The sequence below is a fragment of the Cadophora gregata genome (genome assembly GCF_030347475.1).
Source record: "Cadophora gregata isolate MNR1 chromosome Unknown scaffold_6, whole genome shotgun sequence".
NCBI lineage: Eukaryota > Fungi > Ascomycota > Leotiomycetes > Helotiales > Ploettnerulaceae > Cadophora > Cadophora gregata.
Window position 1 is genome coordinate 2,480,570 of NW_026695929.1, and position 14,039 is coordinate 2,494,608.

At 47.1% G+C, this 14,039-nt stretch overlaps 4 protein-coding genes across 4 annotated transcripts; 1 reads left to right on the top strand and 3 right to left on the bottom strand.

The window, feature by feature from the left end:
- Positions 1-259: 259 nt before the first annotated feature.
- Positions 260-2,131, bottom strand: ONS95_012632 (uncharacterized protein; the record flags this gene model as incomplete). The annotated part of the gene is made up of 3 exons (XM_058506274.1): positions 260-669; positions 732-1,494; positions 1,577-2,131. 3 exons carry the CDS (start codon positions 2,129-2,131, stop codon positions 260-262), a joined length of 1,728 nt encoding a protein of 575 aa, XP_058358801.1.
- Positions 2,132-3,415: 1,284 nt separating this feature from the next.
- On the bottom strand, positions 3,416-4,511 carry ONS95_012633 (uncharacterized protein; the record flags this gene model as incomplete). The annotated part of the gene is made up of 3 exons (XM_058506275.1): positions 3,416-3,760; positions 3,908-4,144; positions 4,287-4,511. 3 exons carry the CDS (start codon positions 4,509-4,511, stop codon positions 3,416-3,418), a joined length of 807 nt encoding a protein of 268 aa, XP_058358802.1.
- A 2,496-nt stretch (positions 4,512-7,007) lies between these two features.
- Positions 7,008-9,320, bottom strand: ONS95_012634 (uncharacterized protein; the record flags this gene model as incomplete). Its single annotated transcript, XM_058506276.1, has 7 exons — positions 7,008-7,576; positions 7,631-8,111; positions 8,159-8,284; positions 8,335-8,693; positions 8,743-8,841; positions 8,927-9,024; positions 9,098-9,320. 7 exons carry the CDS (start codon positions 9,318-9,320, stop codon positions 7,463-7,465), a joined length of 1,500 nt encoding a protein of 499 aa, XP_058358803.1. The 3' UTR covers positions 7,008-7,462.
- ONS95_012635 (uncharacterized protein) lies at positions 9,099-11,673 on the top strand. Its single transcript, XM_058506277.1, has 12 exons — positions 9,099-9,893; positions 9,953-9,994; positions 10,048-10,144; positions 10,198-10,220; positions 10,279-10,297; positions 10,345-10,473; positions 10,530-10,552; positions 10,606-10,643; positions 10,699-10,836; positions 10,933-11,195; positions 11,295-11,451; positions 11,514-11,673. The coding sequence occupies exons 1-12, from the start codon at positions 9,870-9,872 to the stop codon at positions 11,542-11,544; spliced, it is 984 nt and encodes a 327-aa protein (XP_058358804.1). The 5' UTR covers positions 9,099-9,869; the 3' UTR covers positions 11,545-11,673.
- Positions 11,674-14,039: the final 2,366 nt, after the last annotated feature.

Below are 14,039 nucleotides of genomic sequence, written 5' to 3' on the forward strand. Positions count from 1 at the left end.
CGTGGAGGAGCAACGAGATCTGGAAAAGGGTCCAAGTCCAGTTGTGACTTATTCCTGCCCAAAATGGAAGGCACGCGAATTCGCTTACTACCTAATCACTTAAACGGGAGAGCCTCCTCTGACCTTGCACAACTGACAACCAGACGACCTCGAGGCTTCGAATTCTCATATTCTTGCCAATCCGTTCGTTTGGTTGAGAAACTGTAACCCGCAGTCCTGGACTGCCGCCCCTCTATACATTCGCCGCCATAGATCCAGGTTACCGTCCAAACAGCGCCCCTCTAGAAATACTGTCAACGCCATACACCACATCCTTACTAAACCCCGCCTTCTTCTGCAAAATCGGTACTCTGGGGATATTCGTCTGTTTCCCCGCCAGTTCATCCCTCACAGCCTCCGCCACCGCCTGTGGCCACTCTACCAAATGCCTCAAGTGGGCCGGACTCGAGTCATGGATACTCGTCATCCACGCGAGATTCATCCTCGCCGGTGTATTCTTCGTTCGGCCTGCCCACTCCCGATCGAGAATTGGAAGCATGATAAGCTGGATAGCGAGGAAGTGCGCGATCAGGATGCGTGAGACAGCGTTTTCGGGGTCGACAAATTCTCGGAAGAGGTCGTTTGACATGCGGTTGAGGGATTGGTAGATGAATATAAATTTGAAGTAGCCTAAGAATGTCAGTATATTACTGGTTTTGGAACGAGCAGATAGGTGAGGGGAAATGACTGACCATGCAGTGATGAGACCTTGACCGCATCAATACACACCACCAGCGACGTATAGAAAATGCTATGCACCGGCACATCAAAATACTCCGGCAGCCTTCTCAGACTCCTCTCCGCGCACTCCAACAATTCCTCATTAATCGCTGGTAAATCCGTCAATCTCTTCTCCATAAAACTAAAATGATCATTTGACGTCAAAAAGAACGCCATCGGCACCTTCTCCTCTCTGAGCTGATTACTCAGTAGCGCACATCCTCTCACGAATTGGAAAAACTCATGGATGCCATCTTTCATGTAGGATGATTGGAATGTGAGGAGGTAGCAGGCTGCGAGGAGCGCATCGCCGTCACTACCGGAACGGGACTTGAGTTGCAGAGCGGCGTTAGATCCTTTAATTGCGATCACGCGGTGATGAATGGCTTGAGAGGAGAGGTCTGTGCCAGTGAGCAGTTCGAGATGGGATGCCGCAAGGCCGAGAATGGCATGCATAAGGTATTCGTTGTGATGCGCCACTAACGGGACCTGCGACAACCACGCGGTGTCATTCCCCACCGGCAAATGGGGATACGCATCCAGTAAATAATGATGGAAGAGTCTCATATCCGTCAATGTGAAAACCGTCGGCGTGACCTGCAGATTCACAGACGTGATCGGGCTAGCTGAATACTGCGCTGAGCTCTGCAATGCAGTGAGCGTTTTCGGAGCTGGATATTTGCAGTCAAGATTCTTCCGAGTGCAGTTATGGCATGCAGGCTGGTTTTCTTGGCACTGCGTGAGAGTCAGTAATTTTGTCACGACTGAGATTATAGGAGGGGGGAAATTGAGCGAAGGAAGAGCAGGTAAGTCCAACCTTTATCTTCCTTCTTTTACAATTATAACATCCCCCTCGACTTTTCTTGTGGCCTTTCCTCGGCCTATGAGACGGTAATCCATCCTCCGTAAGTTCCTCCTGTTCATAGCTCAGTTCTTTCCTCAGTGCAGGCATCGGCGTTGGTCTATTTGAATTCGTCCTCGAACTCTCCCCATTGCTGTCTATAGAATTGACCCCACCTCCAATTCCAAGACCACTCCCACTTCCATTCCTCTCCTTCATTCCCTCACTCTGGTTAATCCTAGCTCCAGTCGGCGAATCCGAATCATCAGATGACTTTGGCGTCAAAATAACACTCATTCCCGCCGACGAGTCTCCATTCCCACTACTCCACCCGTTCAAAGTATCACCACCTATCCCCGGACTCTCCCAGTTCGAATAGAACGCCTCATCATACATCTTGCCGTCTCCCGCAGAAATACAACCTGCTTGTGTGAAAGACCTGAAATCATCAACCAGGGAACGATACTCGGTAGTCAAACTGGCTGTGGATGTCGAAGTTGATGTATCTTTCGTCTTCTTCTCAGCTCCCATCCTCTCTTTTCATTCCTGTCCCTCTCTTCCACGTTTCTTTTTGTTCTTTTCTGCAACGACAAGATGAACGAGTGACGTTGAGTGCTCTCTTCTCATTGATCTGGTCTCGTTCCGAGTGTGGCGGAGTCAAGCCCTGTCGGTAACTCAAAAGCCTTTGCTGATGAGAGGGGCGGGGGCTGATTCGTCCGATTGTCAACGAGACAGTGCCGTGTCACGTGAACGGAACTCAAACAACATCCTGGGTTTGGGATTGGTGCGTTCGGGATTCTTCGCAGGGTTGGGTCAAGTACAGACGGCACTGCCTAATCTTGATCAATCAGATACTCGGAAATACGGTGATTTGATAAGCTTTTCTTCGGAGTCAGCTGTTTGCAGATGGCAGATTAAGGAAATCAGGCCGCCAAGGGCTTGACGGGTGGCTTAGCGAGGCAAATGTCGAACAGCTGCAGTTTTGAGACGGAGGTTTCTCCACCTCATGTCTCTCCCTCTCACAAGTATATTTCTTGGACGTGAGTATGCACTTGAGAAGAACTCAACCATGTACTCCGAGGTAGACATATCGATCGAAGCTGGCTGCCTGGTTGGTCAAGTAGATCAGACTTCGCAGTGTGAGTGTGAAGTTGCGGGATTTTACGACTTAAGTTTCGGGGGGGAAAAAATTAGAAATTGCCGATGGAAAGTAACACCATCATCTCTTACTTATTATTAAAAGCATTGCCTTTCCAAGGTGTTCTTCTAATTGGTGATGGTTTCTTTGGAGAAATCTCATCATCTCAAACATACATCCACTCTTGCTACAACAATTGCCCGCATTCGTCTTTGGGTCACCATCCTCTTCATCCGTCAAAATTGAAGACAACATTCTTGTTGACTGTTCTAGTATCAAATCAAATATGAGCTACACGGTCTCTAAACACTACCAGATACTCTCATTCGATATCAATCTATGCAATCAAAAAGAATTCGTCTCGACACACAGGAAATACAAAATCTATCCAGCAAAACCGAAGCATACCACCCAGTACCGTACCAAGCAACCAAAACACACCAAGCTACTCTGTCAAGACCCAACACCAATCTTTTATTCACCCCATTTCAACCCCTACAACATCCCCACCGCCTCAAACCACCCTTTCTCCACCTTCCTCAAGTGCAACCATCCCATCCCCCACGCTCTTCTCCCCCTTCATCTTCCTCCCACCCAGATACGCCGCCGGATGCCAAACACAAAACACCAATATAGCAGGGACCATTGGCACACTTTCAAACACATAGAACATCCACTCATGCGTAAAGGGATATCCGAAGATACCGAGCGCGAATTCGATGAGCCGGTAGATGGAGCGGACCTGTTCGATCATCAGCACCCTCGAAAGCGCACCTGATATCGTGAAAATGGCAAGTGGGGAAAGGAGGGAGGTGGTAGGGGAGAGAAAAGAGAGCACTCACCAAAATCAAGAGACAGGAGATCGCTACGGCTCGCACAACTAACCTCCATCCATTGCCTGCATTGTCTCTCTGCTGAGTGTTTGCCAGGGTCCAGAATTTCCAGAGAATAGCGAGGAATACCACAAGACTGGAACATTGGATAGCCAGTCCTGCAATGAGGATATCTTCGCCTACTCGAACCTATCGACAACCACATATCAGCACAGCACATACGACAACGACACCACACCCTGTGACCAAATCATCCAATCCAATGGTCAAGCCAGGGTGGAATTCAAACCCCAAGAAGAGAAGAATAGCGAACATTAGAAGAAGGAAGCAACTCACCATACCCCCCTCCCAATCATTACTCGACGCAATACTTGTCCCACTAACCTGAATCAACAACGTCACAATATCCGATGCCACAAAGATCTTCGTTAACTTCCTCAACGGAAGACGATAAATATGCGTTATATGTTCAGGCAGTACTCGGGTACACAGCCGTGTGAGGAGCAGGTAATTACCTGCTGCGATGAAGAGGGGGGCGAGGACGATGAGGGAGGAGGAGACGGCGTAGGGTGGCTGGAATCATATTTGAGTCAGTCAAAGATCCATATTTTCACTCCTTGGTCATACCACTGTTTCTTATTCAAGTGCAAGGGGAAGGGAAAGAGAAGGGGAAGTAGTAAAAGGCAAGGAAGTGGGTATGGAAAACAGAACTCACGATCTCCTCATCCTTCTCAACACTAACCGCCCTACTGATATACCCACCAACCTCAAACGCCGCACCCACAATCACCACACTAAAATAACAAGCCCGGTACTTCACAACAGTGAGGTAGAACTGCCATGCCAAAGGGATGGTATATATGATCGTGAAGACGATGGCGAGGGGTAAGGAAGGGTCGTAGAGCCAGATGCTGTTGGGGTTGGACGCTTTGCCTGCCATTGTTTGGTGAGGGCGAGAGGTCGTGAATTGTATGGGTAGTGGGGAGTTGAAAATGGGTTTGGATCGAGGATGGATTGATGATGCTGGATTTGATGTATGGAAATGTTGAATCTCTCTCAGGTATGTTCAATGAAGATTAAATATAATATGCGTGCGTGCGTGCGTGATACAAAACACAACAGGACTGCAAATCCCTTTTTTCATCAACCTCTCTCTGCATACACCAAATATCCAGAACCCTCTCCCCTCCACCTTCCCAACCAATATATATACATACTTCCCAAACACTCCTCCTCTTCTTTTCCATCCCATCCCATCACAATCCCTTCCATCCTTACCTTACCCCCTCCCTCGGATTCCCTCTCCACCAGCAGTCGAACCCGCAACGACATAATACACAACCTCCCCAACCCGCTTCAGCCTCATCATCGCCCGACGCAAGTCTTTCTCGTATGCGGATTTATGCTTAAATTGATTGGGCTGATTAGCGAACACGGCTCGCATTCTGTCGCTTTGCACGCTTGGATTGCGTGGCTGGGGGGCTGGTGTGCGGGATGGGGGCTTGGCGGGGTGGGAAAGTAGTGTAAGACGGGGGATTTTTTGAGGGGAGAGGGGGGATGGTGCCTGGTTTGTGGAACGAGGTATCTTGTTTAGGAATGCACTGGTGAATCATGGAGCGAGAAGCATATGTTTCATTGCTTTGGGGATGAGTGGTGAATTGAAGGCGTTCTAGTTAGGGGTTGGACAGGTATATATTTGGACCTTGGTTTGAAAATCCTGGAACTTGAAAGCACTTCAGGAGCTTTGGCAGTGGCGAAGGTCTGGCAGGTGATTCAGATGGGACAGGCGTCAAGGGGTTTTCTCATGCTCTTCATTTATTTCGTTCTCTCGGAAAATAAGTTTATCTCAGGCCTAGGAGCATTGTGCCATTCTTCTACTGTCGCGGGAGCACCTTGGTCCGCCATGTTGATTGTGCACTGTCTCCCCTCGCTTATTGCTGTTGTCACACTTAGCTTTGTTGTCAATGATGTCGTGCACTCGTGCTACGAACCATCATAGTCTCCTTACGTCGCCTCTGGATGGGGTAGTAAAAGTCTTCATCGCTTTAATTACCGAAGGTTGGTATGTTCCATTCTAGGATCAAAGTCCAGCACGGAAGGCGAAAGTCTTGTGTTCCAATCTTGTGATTCGTGTACTTCGTATTCTCTGAAGACAGAGCTTAGAGCTCTATATATTGCTTAAAGGTTGGGGCGAGAAGAAATTGGGAATTATTTGTGCTGACGATTCACTTACTGACTGGTCTTGGGGTTTCAATTAGTGAAGTACAAGGAATGGCGCTGATAGGAGAAGGAAGATATAAATAAGAGCCATACATTTCTCATTCATAGTCAAAGACAAAACAAACCATGGTAATGCCCACGCAAGATTTACGTTGCTCCAGTCTGTAAATCATCCTCAGATTTCCCACATCCACTACTAACGCATCAAAAGTGAGCCGATTCTCAACATGTCAGTTCACGACTCGTCTTCTGGCAAGTTATTCTGATCATTTAAATTGAGACTGAATTTCCACCGTCAGTCCTAACTTGTTGTCGATTCATTCTTCTGTTTTTTTTTTTTTTTTTTTTTTTTTTTTTTTCATTGTAGACGTATTCATCAGGTCGTTGCACAGAAGATAAGCCATAAGCAAAAGTATTATTTGGCAGCGACCGTCCAATGAAGCCACCTGAATTTTCAATTTGCAAGCAATGCCACGGTTCTCAACCGCCACTCCCCAGAAGCATACTCCTGTAGAGTCTAGCTATCGCCATCCATGATAGGATATCACAATCGAGCTTGGAGAGTAGTATTTAAAGCTTTCTGCCCAACTATTCGAGATCCATGATCTGTCATATGGCCCCTCACTTGAGGCCATGAGCTTAGTGAATTCAAACAATCCTTTATTCACTTTTACAGAGCCGCCCGATCATATCCCGAGACAGTACGGTCCAGCTTGGACCAATATATAAAGACTGGTGAGAGGGTGTTTAAGTGATCCCCAATCGTCAAGACCGCAACGCAGAACTGGCCAGTGGGACAGGAGAGAGGTCTCGTAGAAGGTTTTACGGACTCTCTAAACTCTTATTGTGGAGTTCCCGTAGGTTCATTGAGTGCGGTATGTGATCTGCAGTGATTAGTTGGCTAGTTCTCACCTCGTCTGTTAGTTCCATGCAGCATGTTGTTGCCACTGAAGAAACCACTGTCGATTTCATCTTTGTTTACTACGTCACATGATCGCATCATGCCACCTGGGCTGGCCATTTTCAAGCTCAAGCTCGATCAAAATTCAGACATGAAATGGCGCTGCTGGGGAGCGCATCACGTAGTTCTTAGTTACACACTTCACAACACATGCTCTTTTTAGAATCTTCGCAGCCTTAAGTTTTTGATACCTTTTCTGGGAGGCTCTCTACTTCATACTTGTCTGCAAATATATATGTCTGGTCTGAAAGGATGTTTGCCATAACGCTACTTGTGATCTCTGGGATCCTATTCGCTACCGCATATGCCATAAATACGCGCTTCTGTATGTTGTCAATCGAGCATCGGACGAACAACGCCGCCATAGACATTCCCAGACAAATGGCTCTGTGCATTTTCATCAACGACGTCTAATCTCTCATACAGCTTTACAACCGACCTCATGGACCTGAGATTCAGTATGCGACCTTGATATCCAGAGCTCATCATTCCACGAAATCCATGTTCCTATCATTAATTATTGCGACTGCCAAGCTTATTTCGGTTGCCGATTGATTTTATGTTTGCACAAAGTAAGCAGGCTTCTGAACATGAAATCATCTTGCGGAAACCAAAAACATTTTTGATGTGCAGAGAACGAGTCATAGTATTGATTCATATGGCAAGCTCCCATGACATACTCGAAGACTCCGACCAGTACAAACCAGCCTTCAAGACCTCTCATAAACAGTCAACCAAAACTCTGACTGGAAGAAAAGTCCATAACAGACAGATCTCATCGGCCTCATCGGATTAACAACATTGAAATCAAACTGTCGGAAAAGCTGTGGGTATCATAAGTCAGCATCATCCCCACAGACTATCGCACCAAGACATACCTCAACAAACAACTTATTCAACTCCATCCACGCCACCACACTCCCCAAACACTTCCACTTCCCATATCCAAACACCAAATCCAGCGTAGAATCCATCTCCCTCAGCTTCTCCTCATCCTTGTCCAACCACCTCTCAGGCCTATACACAGCCGGATCATCACCCCACATCGCCTTATTGTGGAATACGCCATACATGCCATACCCGATCTTGGTTCCGCCGGGAACGAAAACGCCATCGATGGTATCGCCTCCAGGAGGTACTTCTTTAGACATCAGGCCTACAACGGGTGGGAAGATCCGAAGACCTTCCTTGATGACGGCTTGGAGGTAGGGCATCTTGCGGGCTTCGGCGTCGGTGATGGGAGAGGAAATGGTGTGGCTGTCGATTTCGGCGCGGAGTTTCTCGACTACGCGGGGGCTCATGACGAGGTGGAGCATGATTGCTCGCATGGCTGTTGCGGTGGTATCTGAGCCGGCCAGACTGAATGTGTTAGCTTGGTTCACGTGGGAAAATGGGCATAGGCTTACATCTGGAGAACCGTTTCTGATTCTGCTTGATCTTGAGTGAGACCGTGAGCGATGAAGGATCCCAACATATCCTTCTCGACTTTCTTATCAGGGCCAAACCGCTTTGCGACAACATTGTTTGTGATTCTGCAATTTCATTAGCCCGTTGAACATTCTCTACCTAGCGTAGATTATACCCAAGAATCTTTCCCATTCCCAAAGGGTCCTTGTCAGAAGGCATGATCGCCTTCAAGATACTCAGACGCAGCACCCAGTTGAGCCAAGGAAAAATCGTGACCATCAAGGCGGACGAGAAGACATTTTCAACAGTCGCGATGAACTCGTATAAATCAGAATCAGTTCTCAGATATCCAAATGCTTCCCGGTATGCTGCATCTGAAATTACATCGAGAGTCAGGTATTGCGCTTTCCGCGCAAAGTCCATTGGCTTGGTTTCTGTTTCTGTCGAGAGATACTTCGTGCGAATGAGATTGATGAAAACCTGGATGTTGCGATCTATGGTTCCTTCAAGATCCTCATTTTCTTTTCCGGAGTACTTAAAGATTCGTTAAACACTTTTCGCGATAACAGAAGACAAAACTTACACCCGGAGCCATCATAGCTCTCAACTCATTGTGTTTCTTTTCGTCCCGTTCCGATGAGACATTGTCCTTCACGGGGTCGAAACGAACACCGACGTACCACTTCTCGAAAATTAGCTTTCTTTCGAAATAAGGTCAACATCGAAGAGGCTGAGACAGAAGGAAACTTTAAGGAAATTCTACGTACATCCGATCTCGTGTATGGCGATCTCACAGCCATCATCCTTTTTATTATCGCGGGGTCCCCAGCAACAAGGTCATTCGGACCAACACGAGCAAGCGATCCTGTCGGCCGTCAATCCTTGTATCCTGTACCACCCCAGATCATCAAAAAAAGGTTACACAGCAGCCTACATACCATACCTCTCGTTCACCGCCTGGAGATCATGATGCATGCCACCGGCTGAAATCTTTCGCGCGACCCAGAACCGGGTCAGTGCCGCAATCCGTGGGCCTTTAAAGTGTCGCAATCGATACCAGCCCCTGAAAACCCGCACTGTATGCCATGCCGCCAGAGCCACAAACGTCGCAAGGATCCAGTGACTGGCCAGGAAGCCTAGCGATATCCGTAAGTTGCTCATCGAAGGCCAGATACTCGTCCCCGACAAACTTGATAGTCTGGGATGAAAGGTGGAAGAAAAGAGGAATGTCGTCCTTCGGTTACAGCGAAGCCTATCCGTCTCTGAGAAAGCTAAGGATCGGGGCATCTTTCCAGATTAATAGCAGTGCCCGAGACATCCCAGAGACTCCAAGGGGCGTGGGGTTTAGTGCCGTGTCTCCGCTGTAAAATTCCTGGCTGAACGGTGCTAAACAGCCTGAGGTCCATTAATGATCAAGTTAGCTGGGTATGCAGCCAATCGAGTCGCCAACAGGTTTGTTGACTAGCGGGACTATCCTAGCGAGGATGTCCTTGACGAATTACTCAAGAGGGATGAACCCCGATGAACTCTAAAAGCAACATCACAGATTGACAGGGCCACAAGCGTGCATCGTCGATGCAACCCTGGCCTCCCACGTTTTTAAAATGTGACCCACGATCGCACATTTCCAACATCCTCTGGAAATCCACCTGACGACATCGCAAGGGCACGTTTTACTGCCACGCAACACATCGAGAATCCCATCACACGATGACCGACCCACTACAGACGGAGGTTCGTCCGTTCTCTCTAGGCGGATTGCGACGACTTCAAAGCTGACATGTGACCTACAGGTTGCAGATGACTTTAATGATGGTGATTCGGCATTGGGAGATGTTCTGGACCCCGACTCCGGAACTTTGACAAAATTCTAATAGCTTCTTTACAGGACGAAGAGGATTTGAGTTCTACTACATCCATCGGTTCAAGTATCCTAAGATATCGACAAGAGAACGGGCGGACATATCATGCGTATAAAGATGGGAGTAGGTCTCTCACTCGACCATGAATCCCACACGTTAGCTTATCAACATCACAGAATATCTTCTTCCCAATGACGAGGTAAGATTTCACTCACATATATTTGTCAGGGGTGGATGTTTACAATTTCGAAATCTAGGGAGAGAACGACCGTTTAGGTAGAAATTATTGCCTTCCTCGTGACCAAATATACTCACAAAATCAGATCTTCAACATCACATGTATTACTTGACGCTCGGTGGTAAACTATACATCGCTCCCATACCAGAAGACCAAAAGATCCACCGGGTGTTAGATCTCGGGACGGGGACAGGAATTTGGGCGATTGACTTTGGTAGGCCCCCACCCGCTTTGAGACACCAATTCAAGCTCTTCGCTAATATTGTCAAGCCGACGAACACCCAGAAACACAAGTACGGTAGCCTGAATGTTTCCAGATGACCGTGAAGCTGATATTCGATTCAAGGTTCTAGGTGTTGACTTGAGTCCTATCCAACCAACATTGTACGTTACCCAACACATCTGTCTAATGTCCTGTACGACTTACTAATATTGACAGCGTACCACCAAACTGTCAATTCGAAATCGACGATATCGAAGAACCATGGGAGTACAGATACAAATTCGACTTCATCAACATGCGCATGATGGTAGGCTGCGTGTCCGACTGGCCCCGTTGCTTCAAACAATGCTTCGAGTAAGCTTCTCCTCTCTCCTTCCACCATCTTCCCATTTCCCTCTCCAGCTCTTCTTTTCCGTTCAAAACCAAGCCTCTCACACTCAACCCCAACAGTAATCTCATCCCCGGCGGCTGGCTCGAAGTAAAAGACATTAAATTCCCCATCGAAGACAACGACAACTCCTTCCCCGAAGACTGCGCCGTCAAGAAATGGTCCGACCTCATCCTAGAAGGAACAGTAAAACTAGGCAGACCATGTGATAGTGCGAAGGATTATAAAGCGCAACTTATTGAGGCGGGTTTTGAAGATGTGGTGGAGGTGAGGTATAAGTGGCCGCAGAATAGGTGGCCGAAGGATAGGAAGTTGAAGGAGTTGGGTGAGTGGTCTTTTAGCCTTTCCTTTCATTTTCGATGCTTTGGGCTCGAATGGGGGAGTTTGGATTAGAGGAAGGGAGTGAGGCTGATTTGGTACCCAGGAATGTGGATGCATGAAAACTTCAGTACCGGACTAGCGGGGTTGAGCATGGCTGTATTCACGAGGGGATTGGGCTGGTCCCAAGAAGAGCTGGAGGTCTTCCTGGCGGATGTGAGGAAAAGTATGAAAGATACGAGTGTTCAGGGATACTATCCCATGTGAGTTTTCCTTCAACCCCTGATGCTTACGGAAGACGTGAGTTTGTGCTGACTGGATCCAGTTATGCGGTGTATGGTAGGAAACCTCTGTGATATCGGGCCGGCGAGGTGAGAGGAAATTGTTTGAGTAGTTTGAGGTTGAGAGCGGATTTGTACATTCACCCACGTATATATACATACGCACACATACATGCATACATACATATATACACTCACTCCCGTACCATGAAGCGCCTCCACACCAAATTGATGGGCATAATTCCAAAGTCACGCGACCCAGAGCACCAGTATGCTGTTATTCACCCTGCAGTAGGTGTGAGTCTAGTAGTAATCCCAATCGTTATATTTCGCAAATTGAAGCATCAGCTTTTGGGAGATGCTGAAAGACTACGAGTGGCTGATGTACTTGGTATAGAAGCCATAGCTACATATTCCAGTGTCTCGAATCATATCCTTTTCTGTGAAACAGAATGTAAACTTGAATCGGCTAATTTCCTGCAGCTGAATTTGAACAGATAGAGTGAATGAGGTGGTCGAGATGGAAGTAGACTATATCTACGCCTCAACAATCTCAAACAAGACACCAGATCCCCAAGAACGCCAATAATACCAACAACACCAATGGAAGGGCCGGGCATGGCTCGAGTTTGCTATTGATTCCAGTTTCCTGTCAGACTCCAGTTTCAGGGCTCCAGAGTCCAGAGTCCAGTTGAAATAAGTCTTTGTTCACAATTCCCTTCGCATGGTATCACAGACTGAATTCTTCCCGAAGAGGGCAGCGCTCGGTTAGTTTGACAGCAAACCAGCAGATGACAACAATCCAGTCACCCGCCCAGTTGCACGAATCGTTCTTTCGATCTTTTCAATCCAAAGAGATAAGAAGAAGAGTAGATTTACCTCCCCTCGCCTCGCTGGGTACCACAAAATGAATGACAAGTGTGTACTAAGTTCCATTAGAGACATCCACTTAAGGCCGCCATGAACGAGTTTCGGGATGTTTTGCGGGCCTACCTCCTACGAAGTCTAGATAACGCAGCTTTTATACAGATCGGCTCCACTAATAGCTTCTGCGCTGTGACATGCAGCAATAGATCTCTCCAATGGTGTACTGTGATTCCCTCGCTAGTGCATAACCAAATATTCACCACCCTACGACACAAACGAAAACTTGTGAGTCTAGTCGGCTCCCCAAATTGAGCGATTACCGATCAAAATTTGTGAAATAATCAACTACAAAAGAGCAGCTTAGGACTGAAAACATCTCTAAGCACTATTCCTTGACTGAAGGAAGCCACAAGGAGCAGATTCCAGGGCGGACACCCCAATTGGCCATAGAAGGAGCTGAGAGCGGTGCGGGCTGAGATATCTTGTTTTGGGTTGATTTATTGAACATCCCGATTCAGTGTTATCTTTGTTATCACTGATTGATAAGACTAGAATATAGTTGACGATAGTGGCTTATGAATCGGCAGCACGCCTCCAAACGACAGCACTCCCACCTCCTTCAACCTGTTCAAACATCATCACCATCATAAAATTACACCTCTAAAAAATTGAATTATCTCTTTTCATAGAGCAAAAAACTCATCCCCAACTCATCCCTCACCGATCTCCGAGTCACACTTTGTCACAGCTTCTCTCAGCTCAAAATTCTTGTAGAGGCAATTCCTAGGTCTGCTAGCTATATATCCCATCTACGCTCTTTGATCTTATCAACCGTGTCAATCTGCCTAGATTGACACACAGTCATTCATTCACCAACTGCTCAAATTGATCAATTTCACTACTCGCGTGCACTACTCCGGAATCACAAAAAGATTACACGCGAACATGACGTGACTTGCGAGGAATAATTCGAGACGTATATAAATCTCACCAACAACTTGCTCATACGTCTCAATGAAACGAAATCTCTCACATGGTGAATCATATGAGTCATTCACAGCAAGAAGCATAGTTCCCATCATATCAGATATTTCCCCCATCACGAGGAAAATCGGAATCCGCAATACACTCAATTCAAATTGAGTACGTCCCCTTTCTTACAACCAGTCTGCGCTAATCAGTGCTCTCAAAGGTTTACAAGCATATCTAAAGCTGCTTTGACAGCAGCACATGAAGTGACAACAACGGACAAAGATACAAGAAGGGGAAAAGTCAGAAGCCGTAGGATATCAGCACAGCGCACGATCACTGATTTCCTCTCGTGACGACAAGGTGGAATAAGATATTGTCAGACACGCAGTCGAAATACAATGTCAGCAATGGCATGCAAGGGGATTCCATCTTCATTTGAATCGCTACTTGTTTTGACAACGTCCCAGAAAATAAAGCAAAATATTGTTCGTTCTCGTCTATATATGCTTATCCACCTCCACGTGGCTTTTCAAGCCATCTCCCCAGTCAGTCAATTGACATATTTCGTGAGTCCCCAATTATCCCCCACTTCCCCTCTCCCCTCTCCACCCTCCACAACCCTCCAATACATATATTCACCTCCAAACACACCAAGAAAATCTCAACCCGCACCAACCAGCCCAGAAAAAGCATATAAACCTTCCCCGGTCATTCCTCCGCCCATTTCCCTT